Source organism: Eleutherodactylus coqui, chromosome 12 (assembly GCF_035609145.1).
Source record: "Eleutherodactylus coqui strain aEleCoq1 chromosome 12, aEleCoq1.hap1, whole genome shotgun sequence".
NCBI lineage: Eukaryota > Metazoa > Chordata > Amphibia > Anura > Eleutherodactylidae > Eleutherodactylus > Eleutherodactylus coqui.
In genome coordinates this window covers 37,519,529-37,545,232 of record NC_089848.1, presented here as the reverse complement: position 1 = coordinate 37,545,232, position 25,704 = coordinate 37,519,529, and the positions used below count along the sequence as shown (strand labels likewise).

At 46.4% G+C, this 25,704-nt stretch overlaps 1 protein-coding gene across 1 annotated transcript in view; it reads left to right on the top strand.

Moving 5' to 3' along the window:
* VWC2 (von Willebrand factor C domain containing 2) overlaps window positions 1-3,205 on the top strand; it is a 320,493-nt gene extending 317,288 nt beyond the window's left edge. Inside the window, exon 4 of the mRNA XM_066584656.1 lies at window positions 2,965-3,205. Within this exon, the coding sequence (XP_066440753.1) occupies window positions 2,965-3,116 (152 nt within the window). The 3' untranslated portion in view covers window positions 3,117-3,205. The remainder of the gene's footprint in view (window positions 1-2,964) is intronic.
* The last annotated feature ends 22,499 nt before the right edge of the window (window positions 3,206-25,704 follow it).

Here is a 25,704-nt window from a genome sequence, read left to right as displayed (position 1 = left end):
AATCTAGAGCTCCATTCAGAATGCCACAGAGTAGCCAACAGTAGCCGAGCTGCAATCATAAGTAAGAGGGGAGCAGAGCATCGGCTACTCTCCTTAAGGCCCTTTTATATGGAATGATTATTGTTCAAAAAATTGCTCAAACAAGTGAAAGTGAATGAATATCATTCAGTCTAAATGCAGCCAATGATCAAACGACAAACTTTATATCATTCACATTTCATTCGTCGGTCATTTTTTGCAGGCAAAAAAATCATCATTGACTCGTTCTCTTATCGCTTACTCTAACCCCTCAAGAACCAGTAAATTTACGATGCCTCGTCCCGGGCTGGAATCTCATCTAATACTGAAAATACGGTGCGGGATTACGGCTCTTGTTCCTACAATGTAGCAGGAGCAGGTTGGGTCCTCGGCTATTAGACTGGCTACACACTGTTGATCGCAATTGAGAAAATCACAGCAAAATCGCATCTTTATTCATTGCGATTTGTGAGCGTCAGCGATGCTTTCTTTGGAGAATAATCTCGCATCGCAACGCATTTTTTTTCAAAGATTTTTTTTTAATTATGTTCTGCCGCCATCTTCTGACAGCTCTGTTTTATTTTTTCATAGACCTAGTTATGCGACGTCTCATTTTGTGCGGGATGTCCTGTAGTTTTTGTTCGCACCATTGTTTTTATTACATTTTTAGTTGGAGATGGGGTGACTAAAAAAAGCACAATTCTGGTGTTCTTTATTTTTTTCTCTCATGACGTTTACCCTGTGGGGTAAATAATACGTTACCTTGATAAATCGGACTTTTACGGACACAGTGATAGCAAAATAATACCATTTTTTTTTTAAATTAGTAAAACTTTTTTAAAGTTAGTTTTTACTTTTTTTTTAGTACCCAGAGCGAACAAGAACTTGCAATGCTTTGATCGCTCCTGCAGTATGATATAATGCCATAGCATTACATCATACTGCATTCTAGCAGGTATTCTATCAAGCCACCCCACGGGCATGGCATTCTGCTATGACAGCCCTGGGACCTTTCTGAAAGCCCCAGTTGCCATGACTCTCCCAAGGCCCCCCAGAACTTTGATTGGGGGATTTAAATGCTACTGTCAGAATTGATGGCGACATTTAAAGGGTTTACAGCTCTGATGAGCTGCACGGTTAAATACCAATCGTTCAGTCATTCTCACTCACTTTACAGTAAATGTGATCGATTGGACGATTTCTCGTTTGAATGAGCCAATGAAGTATCTTCCTGTTTAAACAGTCTACCCGAGCAAACCAGCGAACTCTGACATTGTGTGCTCATTCAAAGGAGAAATGGACTCATCTAAGTGGACTGGCAGGCCTCCTTCACACGCGAACCTACATGCGCAAAAATAACACGCGTAAAAAACTTGCTGGGATGACAACCTATGGTTTCCTATGGGAGCATTCAGATGTTTTTTGTGCATCTAAAATTCCTTCATCTGAACATTCCCATAGGAAACCATTGGTTCTAATCACCGCAAGTTTTTTTCGCATGTGATTTTCGCACACGCGCAAGTCCCCATGTGAATGAGGCCTTTACATACAAGCTAAATGCAGGAAGTCTGAATATCAGTGCAATATATATGTCATTATTATCGGGTGGGAGGGGACAGAAGTAATAAAATAAGTACAGGAAGCCATCTAACCTGAGAGCAGCATTCCATCTGGCTTCAAACCCATCTATACACTCCATGTGAACATAGCCTTAGACTTGTTCCCAGTGGTGTCATTCTAGTAAAGTGTGATTGTTCCCAGCAAGAGAAACCAAGTCATCTTGTGGATATGAGACCTTATAATGGCCAACAAAAATACATGATGTAATAATAGCGAGCTTTCAGGTCTTCTATCGATCCTTCATCAAGCTAGAATGGAAAGGTATCATATCTACAAGATGACTTGGTTTCTAATAGCTAAGATAGTGCTATTTATGAATGATTAGCTAAATACTATCTGTAATTGGCTGAGCGCTCAGCCAATAGCTAAGCACTAGCTGCTATTGTCTGAGCCCTCAGCCAATCAGCACAGCCCTTTCAGGAGGCGGGGATTTTTAAATCTCTGCCTGCTGAAAGTGCTGGACAGCAGTGCTGGGGAGCCAGCCGGAGGACGCATCTGAGCGGCGGAGAGGTGAGTAATTTTTTATTTTTATTTTTTTTACACTTATTGATAATTTTCAGGGAAGAGCTTATATTTCAAGCCCTTCCCCGATAACCATACTGCGGGGCTTGCCGATCCCATTGAAAGCAATGGGATATCATTCTGCACTTCTGCCACAGCTGTGACAGCTGTGGCAGAGGATTCTTTCATCCCTGCGGTCCCTGCAGGGATGAAGGAAACTCCTGCCACAGCTGTCACAGCTGTGACAGCTGTGGCAGAAGTACGTGGTATTCTCCCTATGTTTTCAATGGGGCTAGCGCTGCTGAGGCGATATGCCAGTTGTATTTCGGCGTCTTTCTTGCGCTGGGAGGCGAGAGTTTTCATGTGCTCTTGCAGCGCAAGAAAGAAAATATCGCCAGTGGGTGTCCACCCTAAATATGTCCTTGAAACAAAGTCATTCTACAATACCTGCTGTAGTTGTCAATATATGCATCCATTTGACCGGAAATAGAGGTTTGTCTATTACAGTAGCAGATCATTGCATTGGGGTGTATGGACCGAAGACTTACCTTTTTAAGTCTTTTTCAGAGAATCTACATTTCTTCAGTTACACATATGACATTTCATGGGGATTGTATTGCATCTATGTTATGTTATTGTCCGTTAATGAGTAAAATACATGCAGTCGGATATCAGAGATGAAATACAAGACTTGTACCTGGTGATACTGTGCGCCGTGCCGACCAGATAGAGATTACACAGGATGACTGAATGTTACAGAAAAAAATGGATATTTATTAAAAGTAAAGGCAAAACTAATAACTGTCCTATCTTTTATCCCTGTAGGTCCCAACTGCTTTGCAGAAACGGTTGTTATCCCAGCAGGAAGAGAAATAAAGACTGATGAATGCACTATATGTCACTGTACTTATGAAGAAGGCACCTGGAGGATTGAGAGACAAGCACTGTGCACTAGACATGAATGCAAACAGATCTAAATTTTTAAACCTCAGCGGTATCGATGGTCTTAGGGCAGCGGACAATCTGGAAGCAGCGCATAGCAAACAATAAAATGAGCAGAACTCTTCCTACCATTGTATTTCTTTTTCATAAAATGTAAAATATAAGAATTTTTGAAAAAAAATTAAGCTATAGATTTCTGTCTGAATAAATGTGTATTTTTCACAGTAATGACTTAACGACACTAAATATTCTATGTATCTAAAATCCTTACAGATCAATAAATGTTTTCTATAGATAATACACTGACAACGTGGCGCCTTTATTGAGGTTGGTTTATCAAAGCAGAAAAATAAAAACAGCATAAGGCCTCAGTCACACGGGCGCATCGGCATCCGTACACCAACGCCAATGCGCCCGTGTGACTGACACCAGCAGACGGATGTACCTGCAGACGCCCGTCTCTCTGCAGTGCCAGGAGGAAGAACATGTGACCGGCTCCATTTCCGGTCATGTGTTCTGTGATCAGCGCTGGAGAGAGACGGCCATCTTCAGGTACGGCTGTCTTCTAACTGTCAGTCACACGGGCGCATCGGCGCCGGTGTACGGGTACCGATGCGCCCGTGTGACTGAGGCCTAAAAGATAATCCCACAATGTATATTGTTCTCACCTGATACTAATGCTTTATTGTCTTTTACCTAGTAAGGCCTCGGTCAGACCAGCGGGGTTTTTTTGCGCAGCTATGTGTGCAAAAATAAAATACGCTCCACACGTGCAAAATGCGCTCAACCGAAGCGCCGTGCTTTTTTTTTCTAGTGCTCAAAATAGTGTGTGCAGGCCTTCAATGGGCAAAGTTTCAGATGCCCGTTCACTGCAGCAGATGTGCTTGTAGAAGCGCAGCTACCCCACAAAGGTCCCCTGATCACTGAACACTGTCATGGTACTGTCACAGTGTTCAGTGATGATGGGACTCCCCGGCACTGCTGCTGCCTCATTGAAAGCAATGTGATGAAGGCAACCCCTGCAGAAATGATTTTCAGGGGGTGGCTTGAAATATAAACCCTACTCCGAAAATCATCCCTACCTGTTAGGGGAAAAAAAGCAATGGGATAGCATCGCGTCCTCTGTGACAGCTGTGCAGGGTATTCTTTTGTGCCAGCTGCAGACCCCTCATCACTGAACACTGTAGCAGTGTTCAGTGATGATCGGACTCCCGGTGGGGATTAGCGGACATAACATGATGTCTTTACATGCAACACAGACCTTCCCGGCACGCATCTTTTGCAGGTGTGAGTATTTTGTGCCTCTAAAAGGTGGACATGTGAACACTGCATAGAAAACCAATTGTTCCAAAAAGAAACAATTTTAGGGCTCAGTCACATGCGCTTGCGATCTGCAGATATATATACCCAATGCTTTGCAATGGGATCGGTCACATGGCCGTTTTGTTATGTGGATGTGCCGATGATTATATGACACAACTATTCGCAGAACGCATGTAACTGCGTTCTGCGCAAATCAGTGTTCTTGCATATGCGCTCAATGGGGCCGGCGGCAGCAGCACTGACCCCATTAAGAACATATACTAAAGATCGTTCTCCTCTGCCACACCTGTAACAGTTGTGGCAGAGAAGAACAATGTTCTCCCATTGAAGTCAATGGAGCCGGCAATACAGCCGGCTCCATTGAAAGCAATGGGCTGCCGGCAAGCGCTGTATTAATTTTCGGGGAAGGGCTTAAAATATAAGCCCTTCCCTGAAAACCATCCAAAAAAGTGTAAAAAAAAAAAAAATATATATATATATATATATACTCACCTTTTTGCAGCTGCCGGAGATCAGCCGCGTCCAGCCGTCTCTTCTCCTGACCTGCTTTCTGTAGTATTCAGCAGGCGGGGATTTAAAATCCCTCCCTGCTGAATGGGCTGCCTCTGATTGGTCACAGCCCTCAGCCAATCAGAGGCAGCTCTCACTCACCCATTCATGAATTCATGGATTTTTTTGTATAGATTTCAGGGAAGGGCTTATATTTGAAGCCCTTCCCCGAAAATGAATACAGCGATTGCTGGCATCCCATTGCTTTCAGTGGAGCCGCCTGTATTCAAGACTCCATTGAATTCAATGGGAGAACATCGTTCTCCTCTGCCACAGCTGTGGCACAGCTGTGGCAGAGGATAGCGGGCAGCACCCATGTGACCGAGCCCTTTGACCTGATAAACGCTGCTAGCAGCAGTTTTTTCAGCCGTGATGCGGGCTTCAGTCACTCGATTTTTTGTGCGCATCAGTTTTGCGCACAAAAAAAATCGGACGATAAATGCCCGTGTGACTGAGCCCTTAGATGCAAAAACAATCACTCATCTGACCGCAGCCTAAGTTTGATGTTAGATTAGTCTTTAGGATGGTTTCACACACACAGCACTATTACTTTAAAAATGCCACATTTTTCATTGTTTATCTTGGCTTTTTTGCTGAATTATTTAAGACAAAACAAGCTGCAGATAGCTGAAAATTATGAGGGGAATCGTAAACGCACCATCTTTAGCGTACGCCACAAATATTAACTTGCTCGGGGGCGGGCCTCTAGGACCACCACCAAAGTGAAGGGATAAACCGCTCTGCTGATGAGAGAAGGTTGGATGTTCATCAGCACCAATCAGACATTCATGGGCTACATTAAGATCCTGGCACACTTAAAGCATACCTCAGTTTTCAAAAAATGTTCAGAAACAGCCGAGTCTTCATTGGCTGCTGCTTCACTGCTGGATGTTCCCAGTCTGAGCTCCACCAACTTAGTTTTCCTTATAGAGTTTCCTATTTTTCTACTATCTTGCAGTTTGCAGTCCACATATGGGTGCAGTGAGCCCTGAGCAGCCATTGTGCCATTACTATGCTGACTAGGACTTGCTCTCCATCACTTCCCATGCTGCCTTGCCATGGGAAGTGAGAGGCATTATAACTGAGTGGGGTGAATAAAGCATGCATAACTACTGATTAAGGGCACATTTACTATGCGACAGCACTAAAAGTGGCACTTACTATGTGGGGCCTACAGGGAGCACAAAAAGGGGATATTACTGTATGGGGCTCCATGGATGGCATTATTATTGCCTGGGGCAATTTAAATCAGGAGACTGTGTAGAAGTTTGAAAAACAAAGGCGTGTGTCAGATTCTGCAGAGACCAGTTGTGAATTGGAAGGCATCATGGCAGTCTGGGCTAAATGCAAAAGGAAAGGGAAAGTGAACGCCTCCAGTCAGAGGGGACGTCACCTGTGACCACTGGATGTAATGGTACTGTAATCACTTACATGGTCTGCAGAGCATCTGTGTAGATCTGGTATCTACTGCTGTATGATCATTGCATGGTGGTCTCAGTGATGGCTGCAAAAAGATGGTGACAGATACCCTATAAGCATGCAATATACACTATGGGACAAAAGTATTTGTATGCTGCAGAAAATCAGCAAGCATGCAAATACTTTTTTGTCGCACAGTATGCTGGGAAGGGGAAAATATAAAGCTGCTCATTTTGTAATAACTGTTCATTCATCCGACCGAGCCCTTGTGGAACGGACTGGAGCGACGGGTACGACCCCGCCACCCACGCCCATCCTCACAATAATCTCTTCTCACGGCCTGGCACGAGGAATGGCAGCTACTCCTGCCCAGACTTACAGAGAACTTGTGGAGAGTCCGCCTCGACGTGTTACCACTGGAATACAAGCAGAAGGAGGGCCGACATGTTACAAATAGATTTGTCCATATAGTGTATATCCATGTACTCATACGATTTATAGGGTCAAGCAGGGATAACCTGCTACAACAGCTAGAACAAAAAGCCTATGCGTGAAGAAGAAACTTGCATCTTACTAAGCAGTATTTCTGCTGGGTTTTGCGTGTGTGCCAACAATATATTCCCAATCTTTGGACACTATATCATAGTCATTTACACCCAGTAGCCATGGAATTTCTCTTGAACATATATCAAAGCTGTAAAAAGTAGAAAAATGTTAAAAAATAATAATAATAATTAAACACGGTGAGAAAAAAATATGAAATGTAAAAAGGTTTTACATGAAACTAAAATTGCAAACCTCTCCAAGAACACACAACAGCGTTAATAAGATTATCCCAAGGTCAACCTCTATCACAGGATGGCTGATAACAGTCTGGTGGGCCTTCTCCACAGGAAGTTTTTGTCCTCCTGAGCTCTTCTTAGCACACTTGTCTTACAGTTTGACAAGCATACCTCCCGACTCAAACTCCCCACTCCCATTGTCCTCAAGCAGACAGTGACCCCCACCATCCCAAGAACAAAGGTTTCACCATACCCTGCTCTCCTCCTCACTGCACACAGCTTTGTGCATGTGCTCTGCCACTCCATTTAATTCTATTAGACTGACAGAAAAAGCCAAGCGCTTGTACTCGGCTATGTCTCAAGTCCCATTGAAGATGAATGCAGAAGCAAGCTCAGCCATCGCTCCTTTCAAGCTCCTTCTTACTGTTCTAAAGGTGGTCTTCTACTCATCCCTTGGGTGGATCTGTAGGACGTTATAGGCCTCTCTAAGGTCTAGTTTGGTAAAAAATCTTAGCAGAACGAAGTCTTTCCATCAAATTCTGGGATTAAGAGAAGAGGGGAGCGATTTGTGATAGCAATTCTGTTTAGTTCCCTATATTCAATGTATGGCCTCAAGGTTGAGTCTTTCTTCCCTATAAAGAACAAAGGTGCCCGGCTGGGAATGAAGAAGATCGAATGAAATCTTGTTTAAAATTTGAGTCCAGGTATTTTCTAAGTACCTTTAATTCTGTTTCGGAAAGAGTGTAAATTTGTCTGAAAGGGATGGCTGTTCAAGGGAGCAATTCTATTGGAAAATCATATGTCCAATGATGTTTTCTTACTGCAGACATCATTGAATTGCTGATACTGAGGTGGCAGCTTATGTGGGTATTGACATCTGGCAACTTTCTTTGCAGTATTTGGAGGGGAAGATAATGGTCTTTAAGTCCCAGTGGATGGAATTATTGTGGGTAGAAAACCAAGGGGTGCCTAAAGTAACTGGAAACTTGGTAGAAGAGATAAGGTGGAAACTACCGTAAACACCGGCATATAAGACGACCTTTTAACCCCGGAGAATCTTCTCCAAAGTCGGGGGTCGTCTTATACACCGGTTATAAGCAGTAGAGAAAAAAAAAATACTCACCTCCCGCGGCGTTCTGTGGCGCTGCTGCAGGTTGTCGCTCCCTCCTCTTTGCCGACAGAGCATTGCTTTCTGAAGGCAGGGCTTAAAATCCCCGCCTCCAGAAAGCTAATACTATGATTGGCTAACTCAGGTGGCGTCAGCCAATGAAACCTGGCGCTGCATTAGCCAATCACAGCTATTCAATGACATCATTCTACGTAAGGCAGAAAGAAAAAAATGTGATTTTCATTTTTTTGGCAATTGTGTTTTAGTGGTCCAGCACACCATCCTGGTCCCCTTCATAAATGACATACATGTTTTGTCCTATGTGGATGCACTGTGCAAATCTGTCCTGTCATATCCAGTGTGTGTGTGTTGCACAGCTGTGGCGCTTGAGTGGTTAACAGTAATAAAATCACTGCCTGCATGTAAATCTATCAGTTTGTCATGTCACGTGGTGTGAGAGAAGGTATAAACCCACTGGGGGGTTGCAGTGTCATTTTGAAAACATGTTTTTTTTTATACAGTACACATATGAATGAAGGGTTTCACCCCAAAATGGATCCCCCTGTTTGTCCCGTGTTCAGAAACATCCCCATTGTGGCCCCAATCTTATATCTGGATGCACAAAGGGGCCCAAACTGAAAGGAGCAGCCGATGGCTTTCAGAACACACATTTTGCTTGAAGGTGATTTAGGCCCCATTGCCCACTTGTAAAGCCCTTGAGCGGCCAAAACCATGGAGAACCCCCACAAATAACCCAGTTTGAATAATATTCCCCTTAACGAATTCCTCTAGGGGTGCACTGCGTGTTTTTAATCCACAGTTTTTAAATGACTCTAAGCAAAGCAGAAGGAAAAAAATATGATTTTAATTTTTTAGGCAATTGTATCATTTTAAAATCAGGGTTTTTTTGCACAGCGTACATAGGAATGAAGACGTTCGCCCCAAAATAGATCCATTTGTTTGTCCCGTGTTCAGAAACCTACTTATTGTAGCCTCAATCTTCTTACAGGATACATGGCTAGGTTTACAATGCAGGGAATATTGCTCACTTGTAGAGCCATCAAGGTGCCAAAACAATAGAACGCCCACTCAAGTGACCCCATTTTGAAATCTAGACCCCTTAGCGCCATTTATCTAGGTATGGACTGAGTGTTGTGACCTGACAGTTGTTTGCAAAAATTATTATAAAGCATGTGAGCAATAAATAAAATTTCATTTTTTTCATAAATGTCACCCCATATTTTATAGCACTGGTTCTTCTGTGTTCAGCCATAGCCCCATTGTAGCCACAATCCGCTTACTGGACACATGGCTAGGCCTATAATGGAGGGAAGACTCATTGGATTTCCGGGCACAACTGAATAAATTCCGGACCCCATTGCTCACTTGTGCAGAAAAAAATGGACTCCCTAAAAATAATCCTTTCCCCCCTCAGGGGTAATTACTAAGGCCTGGTTAGGATGGGCACATGGGACAATAAAACCGGGTACCCCTCCTCCTCTGATGCTTGCTGCAAACCCAACACTTTTTGGGGGAGTATTTCTTGACCTCAGTGGCAGGAATGGGGTGCAAAAAGTGGTGCAATGTGAGCCTTCAAACCTCCCCAGACTCGTTATCTTGCTGCGGTGCGGCGGTCTCACACAGAAGGCGCTTAACAAGCTCCTCCTGGAACTGCAGGAAGGGGAGTATTCTCTATGACTTCCTAAATCACGTATTACAGGTAGCGGTCTGAATAACGCCGGGCTCAAACGGCTGTATGTGGAATCAGCTTGCTGAGGCCCACAGCGGATCCCAGCTGTGAGCCCAGCCGTGGCCCTGTGTACGGCCATGTAATGCACTGCTCATAACTGCCTACTCACACAGGCGGTCATGGGCAGTACACCTTTTGTTTGTATCTCCCGCGCCATCGCTTAGCGATGACGCTAGTACCAGCAGCCTGTACACAATGTAGATGCAAATGGCTTACGTAATTCTGACCCACTAAAGTGAGCGGAATTGTGTAATTCAATGCATTTGATTGATCTGCAACTAATATCTGGTTGTGTGAGACAGGCCTAAGATAGATCGCTACCTATTTATCACGTGACCGGGGACCACTGATCAAGTCCCCCGGTCACCACTGCAGGCTCTTGTCTACCTTTGGTAGGCAGAAGCAAGGAGATTTTAAATTTCCCAGGCCCTCCCCGGCTTCTGTGCATGTGTCCATCATTTTGCCAGTGGGCGCATACACAGAAGTCGGGGAAGGTCCGTGTAGGAGGATCGTGTCAGGTTCCAGATGTGGAGGCCTCCAGTAAGAGGAGAGATGCGATTGGTGGGGGGAAATTAAACTTCAATTTTTTTTCTTACTTTTACATGATCGCCATTATCCATTGTATAACGGTGATCACGTGACTGGGGACCACTCAACGAAGCCACTGGTCACTGCTCCAAGCTCTTGGCTACCTTTGGTAGCCCAGTGCAAGGATATTTTAAATTTCCTGGGCCCTACCCAGCTTCTTTGTTTGCGTCCACCATTTTACCAATGGGAGCATGCGCAGAAGTCAAGGAAAGATCCACGGATAAAGATCCTATCAGGGGACATCGCTGGTGGCCGTAGTTAAGCAATTTTACCTCCCCTAATGGATCAGATTCATGACAGGAGGTGAAATTTTAACTTTTTTTAACTTTTACATGATCGCCGTTATCCATTGGTTAACAGCGATCATGTAACCAGGGACAGCATACTGCGGGCCCCGTGAAATCTCTAGGCTCTTGGCTACCTTCGGAAGACAGGAGCAGGGAGAGTTTAAATTTCCCGGGCAATCGTCGGCTTTTGCGTATGTGTCTGCCAATTTGCCAATGAGCGCATGTGCAGAAGCCAGGTAAGGTTAACGGATAAAGATCCCATTGTGGGACAAATCTGGGGGTCTTAGGTACATAATTTCATCTCCCCCATGGATATGATCTATGAAGAGAGATGAAACTTTAACTTTTGCAACTTTTTAAAGAACTTTTTTCCTTACTGTACATGATCACTGTTATCTATTGGATGACGGTGACCACGTGACCGGGTACCGCATACAGTGGTTCCTGTTGATATCTCCCTGGTCTCGACTATCTTTGACAGCTGGGAGCAGGGAGATTTTAAATTTCCTGGGCTCTTCGGCCTTCTGCACTTGTGCCCAACCTTTTGCTTCTGGCGCACATGCACAGAAGATGGCGTCAGGTCTTTGCAGGACCAGAACACCGCAGGACATTGCAGAGAATGCAGGTGAGTAGTTTCAGCTACCCCCATGGATCTGATCCGTGGGGGGAGATGAAACTTTAACTTTATTTAACTTTTTTAAACTTCAATCGCCGTTATCTATTGAATAGCAGCAATCACGTGATCAGAGGTCAAGCACCACAGCCCCCCATGACAGCTCCAGGCTATCGGCTACCTCCGGTACCCGATAGTAGGGAGCTGTCACACTTGCAGGCTTTAGTCCATAAGGCTGGCATGTTTTTACTGCCCTGGGGATTAAAGCCCAGACACCCAGGACGTGAAAACATGTATGGGTGGTCACTAAGGGGTTAAAGAAGGAGTTTGGGAGAAGATTAGGCTAAGGATAGGTATCTTTGATCGGTCCTTGTGGCATGCTGTGTGACACTGGTAGCATTTTGTTTTAGGTTAAAGATGAAGTGTTGCTATAGGTAACTGAGCTTAGGCTTTTGGGTATTAGGGTGTGTTATTTAAAATGTTATAGTTGTAGTAATTGTAGGCATTAAGTTGTATTTTAGTTTTGTATATAGTGTTCGAGGTTATAGCTAGGTTGGGTGGTGGTTTGCTGAGGGAGGGCGTATTTATGCCTTAGCCAATGAACACTAAGAGCAAACTCTTGGGGCGGGCATGACTCTCAGGCTGCAGCGGGAAATGTGCATGTATACATTGCAGCTTGGCCTACTCTGGACAGAGACGTTGAGCACGGACTTGGGATGCAGACGTGGCTCCCGGGCTATAATGCAGGAAAACATTATACAAGTAGAGATGAGCGAGCGTACTCGGTTCGTGTGTTTTTTCACTCGCGCACCGCTTTTCTGAGTAACTGACTACTCGGACAAAAAGATTCTGGGGGCGCCGGGGGGCGGGGGTGGCGTGGTGGAGCGGGGGGTAGCAGTGGGGAACAGGGGGGAGCTCTCTCCCTCCCCCCCCCACTCCACTCTGCAACCCCCCGCTCACCCCCGGCGCCCCCCGAATCTTTTTCGTTCGAGTAGTCAGTTACTCGGAAAAAGCGGTGCTCGAGTGCAAAAACACCCGGACCGAGTGCGCTCGCTCATCTCTATGCACCAGGCAACACGATTTTTGTGTCTAAGAAAAGTGTATTTGTTCCTGTTTGCTTATTGTAAAATATAATGGAAAATAACTTTCATTTTGAAAAAAGTTTACTTTTGTGTTCATGAACCCGCACTATACATATAATCTCAGCCAGCAAAGACAGTCAATGTTTTGGATCAATAACTGTTAAGAACTATTTGTTTGTTAATAATGTGAAAATACCGCTGATGTCCCGGACACAAAAAAAAATGTTTCCTCGTGTGACGAATCACTTTTATGTTTTTATTTTAGCGTTTGTGTGCATGGAGGAAAAAATAAATATATGTGTGTGTGTATATATATATATGTTTATTAGGCCTGTATTACTTGGTTTGTAAGTTCTAGTTCAGTTGGTCAATGTTTTTTTACCTTTCTTTTATGCTTATTTTTTTATGTTAACCCTTTGCAATCCAATTTTGGATTCAGGGTTTCCTTGACCAGGGTATGACCGACTCACCCGGTATTAACTAAAATCATACCTCTTCTCGTTAATCACTGTCCAAACAACTTCTTAGTTGGAATAATTTTGGCCACAGCAGCCTTTATTAAACACTAGCGTACCCGTCGCGCGTTGCTGCGAAGACAGACAGACATATATAAAAACGAATGTATGTATCTAGATGACGGCAGCAGCGACCACTGAGGTTTTGTAGGCCGCTGCTTCCCCCTTGCAGGCTGAATAAAATAGCCGTTGTGTGGAACATCCAATTTATCCGGCTGCTGTGGCTTCTTGGGAAGATAGCCTAGTACATGTTTGCCCACTTCCAACTCCAATGGAGACTGACTGTAAATGGCTGGCGTGCTCTAGTATTTATGGTTCCAAGCTGTACGTGTCATTGCATACAGTCTATCTATCTATCTATCTATCTATCTATCTATCTATCTATCTATCTATCTATCTATCTATCTATGACATCAGGAAATGAGAGAATTAGATTCCGTACGTAAAATTTGAACGCTAATTCTTTGGTGCTTTGAATTGAATAATCGAGTTGGGACCCATTAACTTTTCCTATTTATGACATAATCAATGCTCGAGCCAAATTTCAAGTTTCTATGACATTGGGAAGTGAGAGAATTAAATTCCGTACATAAAATTTGGACGCTAATTCTTTTGCGCTTAGAATTGAATAATCGAGTTGGGATGAGACATAAGGCCTTGCCCATAAGCATTCCCCAACCTCCAAGAACTGAACCTACCTACCTGAATGAGATTTTGTAGGCCGCTGCTTCCCCCTTGCGGGCTGAATAAAATAGCCGTTGGGTGGAACATACAATTTATCCGGCTGCTGTGGCTTCTTAGGAAGATATCCTAGTACTTGTTTACCCACTTCCAACTCCAATGGTAATTGGCTGGCGTGCTCTAGTGGTTCCAAGCTGTACGTGTCATAATACAGCCTTAATGACATCACAATGCAGCTTTATAGAACATGTTGGGGCATGTTCAAGGGCGTCCGATGTTGATGACATCAGTGATGACATCACAATAGCAGGTGGCTTACTTATTCGATCTACGTGGGGGGGGGGCGTAACTTTCGACGACGCTCGCGCGCCATTTATCGTAGGATATTTGTACTATGCCTATAATCTTCCCAGGAGTGTACTTAACAACTTCCCAAAGTTTCATGGCGATCGGATGAATGGTGTAGTAGCGCATAAAGGACAAACAGACACGCACGCAGACACGCACGCACGCAGACAGACATACATTCAATTTTATATATATAGATAAGAAAGAAATTAACACAGTATCCATTAAACTGTATGGGGAGGAGGCCCTTGGAGTCCCATATAATAATAATAATAATAATAATAAGGGTCTGGCGTATAATAATACATAAACCAAAACTGTACCTGGCCTCCAACCGTACCCCGGCTCGGAGGCCCAAAAAGCCCCCTCTGGGAGGCAATCACCATATAATATTGTAGGCCAACCGGGACCACTTCCCTGGCCTACCACCACCGCGCCAGACCCAACCAAAGCCATTAGGGTGATAATCACTTCAGGTGAGGCCGTCCCCACCGTAACTCCTTCCACCCAATATAAACTGCCTCCAAGGACCCCCCCCCCCCGCCTGCCACAGCCAGCTGCTATGACATGGTCAATACCTATACATCTTATCATAAACAACTCTACCCCTATCTTTTTATAACTATACTACCCGCCTAAACAATAGTTAATACATTCAATTATTTTAAACCCCCCCCCCCCTTTTTTTTTTTTTTTTTTATATATCAACTATACTCCCGAAAAAGAAATTGGGAGGGTGGGTGGGCTCTAAAATGCTCCAAAAAAGATGGCGTTCCCGCCCGAATACCCCCTTTTATATCTAAACCCCCCGCAACCCCCCTCCTCACTCACTAACCAATCCCTTTAAACTACCTCTCAACCGTCACTCCCCTCACCTTATCAGTTAACCCTATACTACCTTTTCGTTCCCTGCCAACCCTGTCATGCAGGGCCTCCACGTATGTGCCCCTCGTGGCACGTTCCGGCCCTTTTCTTGACCAGGGTATGACCGACTCACCCGGTATTAACTAAAATCATACCTCTTCTCGTTAATCACTGTCCAAACAACTTCTTAGTTGGAATAATTTTGGCCACAGCAGCCTTTATTAAACATAAGAAAGAAATTAACACAGTATCCATTAAACTGTATGGGGAGGAGGCCCTTGGAGTCCCATATAATAATAATAATAATAATAATAATAATAATAAGGGTCTGGCATATAATAATACATAAACCAAAACTGTACCTGGCCTCCAACCGTACCCCGGCTCGGAGGCCCAAAAAGCCCCCTCTGGGAGGCAATCACCATATAATATTGTAGGCCAATCGGGACCACTTCCCTGGCCTACCACCACCGCGCCAGACCCAACCAAAACCATTAGGGTGATAATCACTTCAAGTGAGGCCGTCCCCACCGTAACTCCTTCCACCCAATATAAACTGCTCCAAGGACCCCCCTCCCCCCCCCCCCCGCCTGCCATGGCCAGCACGACTTACCCCCTAAGTCTGCGCCGCCCTCCATAACATCAGCGCCCTCTCTATCCCTTCTTGTATCCGCAATGACCACATATCCAAGCCGACGTCATTTAAATGTACGCCGTCGTCTAACCAGTACCCCCCTACCCCACCTTCCAAACTCTCGTGTCTCACTTTAACCCCTCCGTTCCTAACAACAAAAGCTGAAATATGCCTATTTATTTTGGCTTTATTAATTTTTAGAACAGATCTGGCCATCCTCCATGACTTTCTGGGCAAAATTTCAGACCATACAATTACCATGGCTGGGAATAACCTGCGCAGGCGCAGAAAGTCATGTTGGATGTCCCGCCTAACCTCTCTTGCTGGACGCCCCCCAAGATCATTACCACCTGCATGTATTACCAGAACATCTGGAGGCCTATCCAGCTCTGCATAAGAGGTGATTTCTGGTAACACCCTCCTCCACATCATACCCCGAATACCCATCCAGCGAATGATGGCTTCCCTTCTGGAAAATCCCAGCTGTCTTCCTTCTGGTCTAACCTGTGCCCGCTCGGCTGCCCAAAATACAAAAGAATGCCCTAGTATCCACACGAGCGCTGGGCTTCCTTCTGTCAAGAAAAAACAACCAAAGGAAAAAAGGAGGGAAAAATAAAGAGGGGGCCGTAAGCAGAATAACTTTACTTATTGTAATTATAAAGCAATTCGAAACATCGGATGTGAAAAAGAAATATATATATTTTCCTTTTTTTTTTTTTTTTTTTTTTTTATATATTATACATTTTCAAACCATCCTTCCGGTCTGACGTACAGCCGGTATCTATTGGATCTCCATCTACCAATTTTTTGTAACACTCCCGGGCTCAGGCCCCGCTCGTATGCCTCCGTAGCTGCACCTATTCGAAACGAATGCGAAGAAAAACCCATCCTCTCCATGCCCAATTCTTGCAAGGCTTTTCCCAGCATTGCACCAAACTGAAACTTTGAAACAAAAGACCCGTCCCTATGTCGGAATAAAGGACCCCGGTCGCCCGGTACTTTCCCAATCAGGCTAGTGAAACACGTTACAGGGCACATCAGAGCGCCCGGCACTCTTCCCAATACAATCCTCTTCCCTTTTCGCATCTGATCTGTTTTTGAGTGTGTCAGCCATATAACAACATTATCTTCACTCAAACTGACGTCTGTCCTTTGTAAACCCCCAACTGTCGTTTTGTTAGGTGACACCAGCTCGCTGATACGAAACGCCCCAAAAAATGCAAACGAAAAAACCGCTTGAAATAACGCAACTTCCGAATCATCCAAACAAACGTCTTCCAATATCCTACCAATCCTTTCTAACATAGAAAAGGAAATTGGTCTCCTCCTATCCTTCACCCTCCTTCCTTTCTTGAAACCCTTTAAAGCCTGGGATATAATAAAACGCTTTGTAATATCTTCCGCACCCCTAAGTTTGAAGCCAAATACCAAACCCGCCATTAATCTCTCGATCTTGGCCACCGACCTATTAGACCCATGCGCCTCACTTATCAACAACAACAAAGCCCCTACCTGGTCCTCCTCAGAATGTACCTCCCCTATATTTTCAATCCACTGCATCCATTCTCCCCAAGCTGCCTCATAAGCTTTTAATGTGCCGGCCGCCAGCGACCTCCGAATCAGGTGCTCCGCCACACGTCGACCAATCGCCAAAGTTCTGGAGGGCACACTCGTCCTTCCGTATCCGCCTCTGGCACCAGGGTCCGAAAGCGCTCCCACTGAAAGCGAGAGAGTGAGTCAGCTATGCAGTTTTTTACCCCTGGAACATGTTCAGCCACAAACCAAGCGTTCAACGTTAACCCTGACAAAACTAATTGTCGCAACAAGTCAATAACCGGCGCCGAAGACGCAGATCCCTTATTAATGGCCTGCACTACTCCCAGGTTATCGCAACCAAAAATCACTTTTTTGTTTCTGAAAGATTCACCCCAAATAACTACTGCTACCACAATCGGGAACAATTCAAGCAATGTTAGATTTTTAGTCAACCCCGCTGTCACCCACTCTTCCGGCCAAGCTTCCGCACACCACTGACCCCAAAAAAATGCGCCGAAACCTGCGCTTCCCGCTGCATCAGTGAACAACTCACATACTGCACTATCGACCACTTCTTCCATCACCATAGTCCTTCCGTTGTACCTCTCAAGAAAGGACAACCAAACCTCCAAATCAGCCCTCAAACTCTTTGACACCCTTATAAAATGGTGAGGCTTCTTAACTCCTGCGGTCGCGCGTGCCATTCTTCTACAAAATATTCTTCCCATGGGCATTATTCTCCCGGCAAAATTTAACTTTCCTAACAATGACTGTAACCGCTGCAATGTAATCTTGTTTCCCGCCTTTGCCTTCTGCAAATCCTGCCTTAAAACCTCTAACTTTTCCGTTGGTAACCTAAATTCCATTGCCTCAGTATCAATTGTAATCCCTAAGAAACTCAAAGATGTAGTTGGCCCTTCCGTCTTTTCAGGAGCCAATGGAACACCGAAATGACTGGCCACCCATTGGACCGTTGCCAACAAATTAGCACACATGGGCGAATCAGCCTCGCCAATACATAAAAAATCATCCAAATAATGGATAATAGAACGCGCCCCTGACACCTCATGCATCACCCATTCCAAAAATGTGCTGAACATCTCAAAATACGCACAAGAAATAGAACAACCCATGGGCAAGCATCTGTCAACGTAATACTGCCCTTCCCAAAAACACCCCAGCAGTTTGCAACTTTCCGGATGAACCGGCAGCAAACGAAAAGCCGATTCGATATCGGTCTTGGCCAACAAAGCTCCCTTACCAAACTTTTGAACCCACTTAACCGCTATGTCAAATTAGGTATAATCCACCGAGCAAAGCTCGGGGTCAATCCCATCATTGACCGAGGCCCCTTTTGGATAGGAGAGATGCTGAATAAGCCGAAACTTGTTCGGCTCTTTTTTCGGCACCACCCCAAGCGGTGATACAATCAAATTGTCCCATGGTGGAGCTAAAAAGGGGCCCGCCATTCTTCCTAATCCCACCTCCCTCTCCAACTTATCCCTTACCACCTCCTTGTGCAACAATGCTGACTTCAGGTTTCTCAACGTAACAGGAACTACATGCCCCGGAGGGGGAATACGAAAACCCACATCAAAACCATTAAACAGTAAAACACTCTTTTCCCGGTTCCCATATCTACTTAGATAAGGGGCCATCCTTTGTAGCATCACCGGCGTCATCCCTTTTTCCACTACTACCGGCACTTCTTGCCTTGTCTCTTTTAAAACAACGCGCTGCTCCGTGCGACGCTCCGTCGCAAACCGAACAGACGTGCTTAAATCGACAGGCGGCCCCAAACTTACATCTCCCCTCATTAAATGCCCAACACACCCCGGGCTTCTTAACATTTTGTTGCCCTGACTGTTGTCCTGTTCCTCCCCCTGTTCCGACGCCTGCCCCGCCGGCCCCTCCGTGAAAAGGATGCCCGTACCTAACCGGGGCCATCACCCTTAACCAAAGACCTATGTCTTTATTATCCCACCGTATGCTTGGCCTGACCGCCTTTCGCTGACGAAACTGTTCGTCATAGCGAAGCCATGTCTGCCCGCCATACGTGCGATACGCTTCACCTATCGCATCCAAATAACAAAAAAGGCCCGAGCAATTCTCCGGGGCTTTTTCGCCTATTACACTTGCCAAAATCGCAAAAGCTTGCAACCAATTTTGAAACGTTTGCGGAATCAACCGCCACCGTTTCTTTTCTTCGTCTTCCTTCTTAGAATCGGTCCTTTTTCCTTTGTCCAAGTTGAACTTTTCCAAAGGTAAAAGGGAAAAAATCTCTACATACTCGTCTCTCCAGATTTTCTCGCGAACCTCCTTCTTTAGATGAGCCCCCAGGGGCCCCTCAAAGCACACGTAGACTTCCCCTCTAGCCTTATCGTCTAAACGGATCGCGTCCCCATCCTTCTCAGTCTGAATTCCTACAGTCACCCCCGACACCGCGGATCCAGTAGTCAACCTTTGGCCCCCACCTACCGCGCCACTTTCTTGTGAAACACCCCTTGACCCTGCAGACAACCACGCAGCTACTGGTGATGCAACTGTCTGAGTCCCCAAACCCAGGCCCTGCTCACAGCGGACCAACATCTCCCGCATATTACCTAACAACGAGCGTAATTCAACTTCCCGCTGACCTCCACCTGTACTATCCCCGCTCCCCCCTATCATAAACTCCCCGCTCCCCCTAGGCAAATTAACATCATCAAGGTTATAACATTGAGTCAAACATTCATGCTCACCGGGCCGCATGGGCGCTGTGATCCCATCAGCCGTCATCCGCGGATCCGGTCGTCGTTCCTGCGCACGAACTGCGCCAGTCGCCTGCTCGTCCCGCTGGTTACGAAAAAAGCTCTCTCGTTGCAGTTGATCCGGATCGTCTAACTGCGCCGGGCCAACTTGGCGCCCGTCTGGTAGTGGCACAAAAATAGCCGACCTGACCTGCCGACTACCTCCTGCCACCTCACAATGAATTCCTGGAAATAAATCCCTGGGGCGCTCCGACAAGCTCCCCGTAGCCCTAGGCGGATCTTCCTGCTGGTGAGATGGTCCTGCTACCTGCTCCGCGACCGAAACCCAGGGGCGCTCGGATGAGCTCCCCGTTGCCCTAGGCGGATTTTGCAGGTGACTCACGGCTCCTACCGCGCTTCTACCTCTCTCTCGCTGCCTGCCCCCCCCCCCCGGGCCGGCACTTCACCCTGGGGGGTAGCCGTGTCCTGTGCATTCAAGATGGCGTCGGGCCTGGCAAGCCCCGCCCCCCGAGGAGAGCGAGACCTGCGGCTGGCCGTTGGACCCGGGCATTGTCTCGGATTCCTCCTGGCCGGTCTGTCCCCAGCCACCCTGGCTGTGGGTGATGAGCGACCGGCCAGAGGGTCCCCGGAGGGGCTCCTAACCCTGCGCCGGGTCCGGGGTTCCGCCTCCTCGGCTATCAGCCTAGCCGGAGGACGTGTCCTGCGCGCGTGCGCGCGCCGTGCCGGGGCTCCTTCTCCGCTGCCTGCTGCCAGCTCACCTCTCTCCGCTCCTGCCATTTGAGCCTGCAGCCACCCAGGGGGATGATTCACCGCCGCTGCCCTGAGGATCGCTAACGCCGCTTCCACCGACGACATACCGGTAACCAGCTTCCTTTCTCTGCCCACAGCTCTCACTCCGCTGCCGCTGTGTCTTGCTGGGTACTCCGATACCGCTCGCTACGCTCCGCTGCAGAGAACACCGCTGTACTCCTCTATATCAGCTCCTATACTTTTCCTTTTCTCTCTCTCTAAAATGCTTTTCTCTCTCTCTAAAATGCTCCAAAAAAGATGGCGTTCCCGCCCGAATACCCCCTTTTATATCTAAACCCCCCGCAACCCCCCTCCTCACTCACTAACCAATCCCTTTAAACTACCTCTCAACCGTCACTCCCCTCACCTTATCAGTTAACCCTATACTACCTTTTCGTTCCCTGCCAACCCTGTCATGCAGGGCCTCCACGTATGTGCCCCTCGTGGCACGTTCCGGCCCTTTTCTAGAGGGCTTTCTCTTTCTACCATTATACAATGGTGCCATCTGCTGGCTAGAGCCAGTACTGTGGTATGGGACATGCTGGAGAGGCCCTCCGACAACAGAGCAGCCAGTAATCCACAATAAGAATACCCAGCTGGACATCTTCCGACATCGGAGCTGTACAGGCTTCAATCAGAATGTCTTTAGACGTCAGACAGTGGATTGGAAAGGGTTAAGAGCAGAGACTGGATCTTTGAGCCATATTAGTTGTAATAGTTATCTTTTAGAAAAGGTTATAATTTGGTGCATTTTTTGGGTAAGTTATATGCAATGCTATGTTTTCTGTTCCAGACAAACATGCGCCATTGTATCTTCCCAGAAGAGCACTTGCTGGTCACCATGATGTACGAACAGGCAGATTTCCAAGTTCCTTTTTTGTTTTAGAGATCCTTTTTTCCTAGAATGTTTTTCCCTTTTTTAAAAGTTTTAACATTTGTATCCTGTTTTGTATCCGGCGGGAACTCATTTGCCTCACTGTATTTTGAGTTCCTGTTTGGGCCACTCCACCATCTCTGGGATCATCAGGATGACCTGCAACGTGATTTGGGGTCAGCTAAAGCAATCGGTGATGCCGCTGTCCTCTTGCTGGGCATCGCAGAAGGGTTTCAAGCTGCTGTGCAGTTTCTGAACTTCACCAGGGCCTTGGACAGGGAGCACATCTGTGTAAAGAAGCCTCCGCACACAGTGTCTCGAGATTACAATTATAAGCAGTACTTTTTGGTAGTTCTGTTGGCTCTGGCTGATAGTAACTACCGGTTTATACTTGTTGATATTGAGTCCTGTAGAAGCACTGCAGATGCAGATGCTTGCATTTTCAGAACTTCCAGAATGGGGCAACGACTTCTTTCCAATCAGCTGACCCTGCCAGAGTCACGGATGCCTCCTGGTTCTTCAGGCTCTCCAGCCCCATTCATTATTGTGGCACCTGAGGGCTTTGGCCTGAAAACCCACATTCTGCGACCATGTCTGCGCAGTCAGGTTTTTAATCACCGTCTCCCCTGGGCTCATCATTTTGTCAAATGTGTCTTTGGGATTCTTACCATTAGGTGAGGAGTTTTCCTGGGCACTATTCAGATGGAAATCGAGAATGTGTGTGGCGATTCCAGCTGCCGTGGTTCTGCACCATTCTCATCGTAGCAATAATGCGGGTTGGACTGTGTTCGACCTCACATGTTGTTGCAGTAGACCCCATAGGCTAAGCCTGCATCATCTGGACTTCTAGCCAGAGACATCTTGGTGGACTGTTTTTTGACTCCTCCGGGAGAAGTTCCATGGCAGGTGGATTCTATTCAAGAAGCCTGACGTCTGGACTCTCTGAACCCTGTTGTGCATTTTTGTTTTCTTTTTAACTGGCTTCCGGTTATATTATTTTAAGGTAGGGACTCTCAAGACAATTAGGACCCTTGATGGGGGTTGCAAGCTTATATAATGTGACCTGATCATCAGAATTTTTTCTTAAAAATAATGTCATATAAAAGACATTTTTTTTTTTTTGCATAATTTTGCTTAATTATAAACTAATACTTAATTCGTCTTTTTTGGACGCTGAAAAAATAGTGTTTTTTTAAACCAGTGTGTACTGTCTTTTTTCTAATGCAATGTTCCCCACAACCATCTTTTAGTTGGTTATCGGCTCATTTTTTTCTACTGGCCCCACACTGTGAAAACACATTCTTAGCCGTCAACCACTGATGAAAGCGTCATAAAAACCCAAAAGATGGGCGAGGGGAGCAACGCTGCAGCCTTGTTATTGTATTGAACAGCTAGACCCCCACTGCTTTTGACGTGCCTCCATGGCAGGAATACATTTCTATAGAACTGCAGGTTGTCATACTTACTGGCACGCTTGTCATGTTAACAACTCATACTTGTGGACGCGGGTCCATGGTTGACGCTAGATACATCAGCTGCCGGAGACAGACGTGTTTTTTTTCCCTCCGGCTCCACTCTTCCCCTGAGCTGTGGATTTTCTCTGAGCTGGTCCTGCTCCTCACTTCTTCTATTACAATGTCACAAACAAAATCAGACGCACATTTTTTTTATGTTGATTATTTTTGTGTAAGCCATCATATCTGGGCTCTCTTCACAGCAGCGTTACGGCCGACACATTCTTTGCTTTGTTTTGGTGCAGAAAATCAAAACTATAAAAATCGGTGTAAAAAGTTTGTGCTTTCCCCCAAAAAATCTACAAGTTCTAACAACACAGAAAGTTTCCCGAATGGAACACAACAAATAGTGCAGAATAGAAAGGTAACAGAACGCACGCATGCGTAAAACTTTCCGTTATTTCCAAAGCTATGAAAATGTAAATAATATGAAGAAAAAAAATGTTTTGCATTTCTATTTCCATTTCACTGCTCAACAAAAGCGACAGACAGAAAAAACACGGAAAAGTTTTCTAACGCAGTCGGCATACAATGCTTATGCAAAAAAATTAAAAATCATCACCAAGAAAAGAAAAACAATAATCACAAAAATCTTTTTTCTTCATGGTGGAGGCAGATACATTAGGGTCTACCAGTTCATCCTATGCCCGGCCTCTCACATTTCTCTCCTGATATGCTGGAAGATTTGTGTTCCAAATCACAGGACGGTCCTGTATCGGGGCAATCAGCTTTCCCATGTTGTATGTACACATGTTAGCACAGAAATAGCTTGGATGGGTCGGTGGTCCCTCCCTGCTTGGATGAGTCGGTGTTCCCTCCCTGCTTGGATGCGTCAGTGGTCCCTCCCTGCTTGGATGAATCGGTGGTCCCTCCCTGCTTGGATGGGTCGGTGGTCCCTCCCTGCTTGGATGGGTCAGTGGTCCCTCCCTGCTTGGATGGGTCAGTGGTCCCTCCCTGCTTGGATGGGTCAGTGGTCCCTCCCTGCTTGGATGGGTCAGTGGTCCCTCCCTGCTTAGATGAGTCGGTGGTCCCTCCCTGCTTGGATGGGTCGGTGGTCCCTCCCTGCTGGGATGGGTCGGTGGTCCCTCCCTGCTTGGATGGGTCGGTGGTCCCTCCCTGCTTGGATCGGTCGGTGGTCTCTCCCTGCTTGGATGGGTCGGTGGTCCCTCCCTGTTTGGATGGGTCAGCGGTCCCTCCCTGCTTGGATGGGTCGGTGGTTCCTCCCTTCTTGGATGGGTCACTGGTCCCTCCCTGCTTGGATAGGTCAGTGGTCCCTCCCTGCTTGGATGGGTCGGTAGTCCCTCCCTGCTTGGATAGGTCAGTGGTCCCTCCCTGCTTGGATGGGTCGGTGGTCCCTCCCTGCTTGGATGGGTCACTGGTCCCTGCCTGCTTGGATGGGTTGGTGGTCTCTCCCTGCTTGGATGAGTTGGTGATCCCTCCCTGCTTGGATGGGTCAGGGGTCCCTCCCTGCTTGGATGGGTTGGTGGTCCCTCCCTGCTTGGATGGGTCAATGGTCTCTCCCTGCTTGGATGGGTCTGTAAGCCGCAGACCGGGGTGGGCTTTCCAGAATACAGCGAAGTCCTGAACAAAAGACGCGACTCAAAACCAATCCGTAGCAATGAGATTTTACTTAATTTGGCAGAACCCTTAACCAACCCGAACTCCCCAGAAAGTTACATACACTCAGCGGGGAAGCTGAGACTCTTGTGCCATGCAGCGCTGTGCTCTATAATGTGCGCTCTATAATGTGCGCCTTCAATATCCTCCAAGCTTTTGCCTAGCCGCAGGCCGTCTCTAACCAGCCGCTATTACCTTCTATCACCCTGGAAGTAGGAACAATCAGTGAGGATGCTAGGGAAGCACTGGCGGCACAGCACAAGAGCTTACAATCTTATCAACACACCCGTATTCTCCCCTTACACAACACCACTCAACAGATATAACAATACATATAGCTCACAAGTCAAGGCAAAGTACAGTTGCGTAACGTGTGACTTGTAGATATCCTTAGACAGCTCTACGAGTATAGAGTTCTCTGTGTGTTAGGACTATGTCGGACAGCTCAGTCCCCAGCAGTGCGGCCGGCGGCCATCAGTATGCCTAACTAAACTAGCTAACTGCCGGCCTTGTTATTAGTCTCAGTCAGATTGGCAGTGCGTGCACGGTTACACCAGAGGCCTTAGTTCTCTGGCTGACCCGGGTCTGGTGGGCACCTTTAGACTTTGTCCGGAACGCAGGAATAGGATTTCATCCAAGAACCATATGAACTCACTGACGCCGCTACTTCTGAGCCCGGTCTGTAATGACCATCTTCTCCGTTAAGATGGTAGTCTGACAAACTCTGGAACAGTCTCTAATGCAGCTCCCCTCACGGAAGCTCCGGTCCTCGTTGGGGTCCTTTTTCCGGTGGATCGCAGTGTCTGTCTCGCTAGCTGCAGTCCTCACCAGCTCATCTCATCTCGCTCACACGCATCTAACCGCTTTCCTCTGCTCCTCTCTATGGTCATGATGCACTTCTTTTTTCTCTGTCCCAGTCCAGAGCACAGTGACCTCTTGTGGTCAAAAAACAAAATGACAGTTACAACAGAAACGGACATTCCCAGCAGGAGGACTGTTT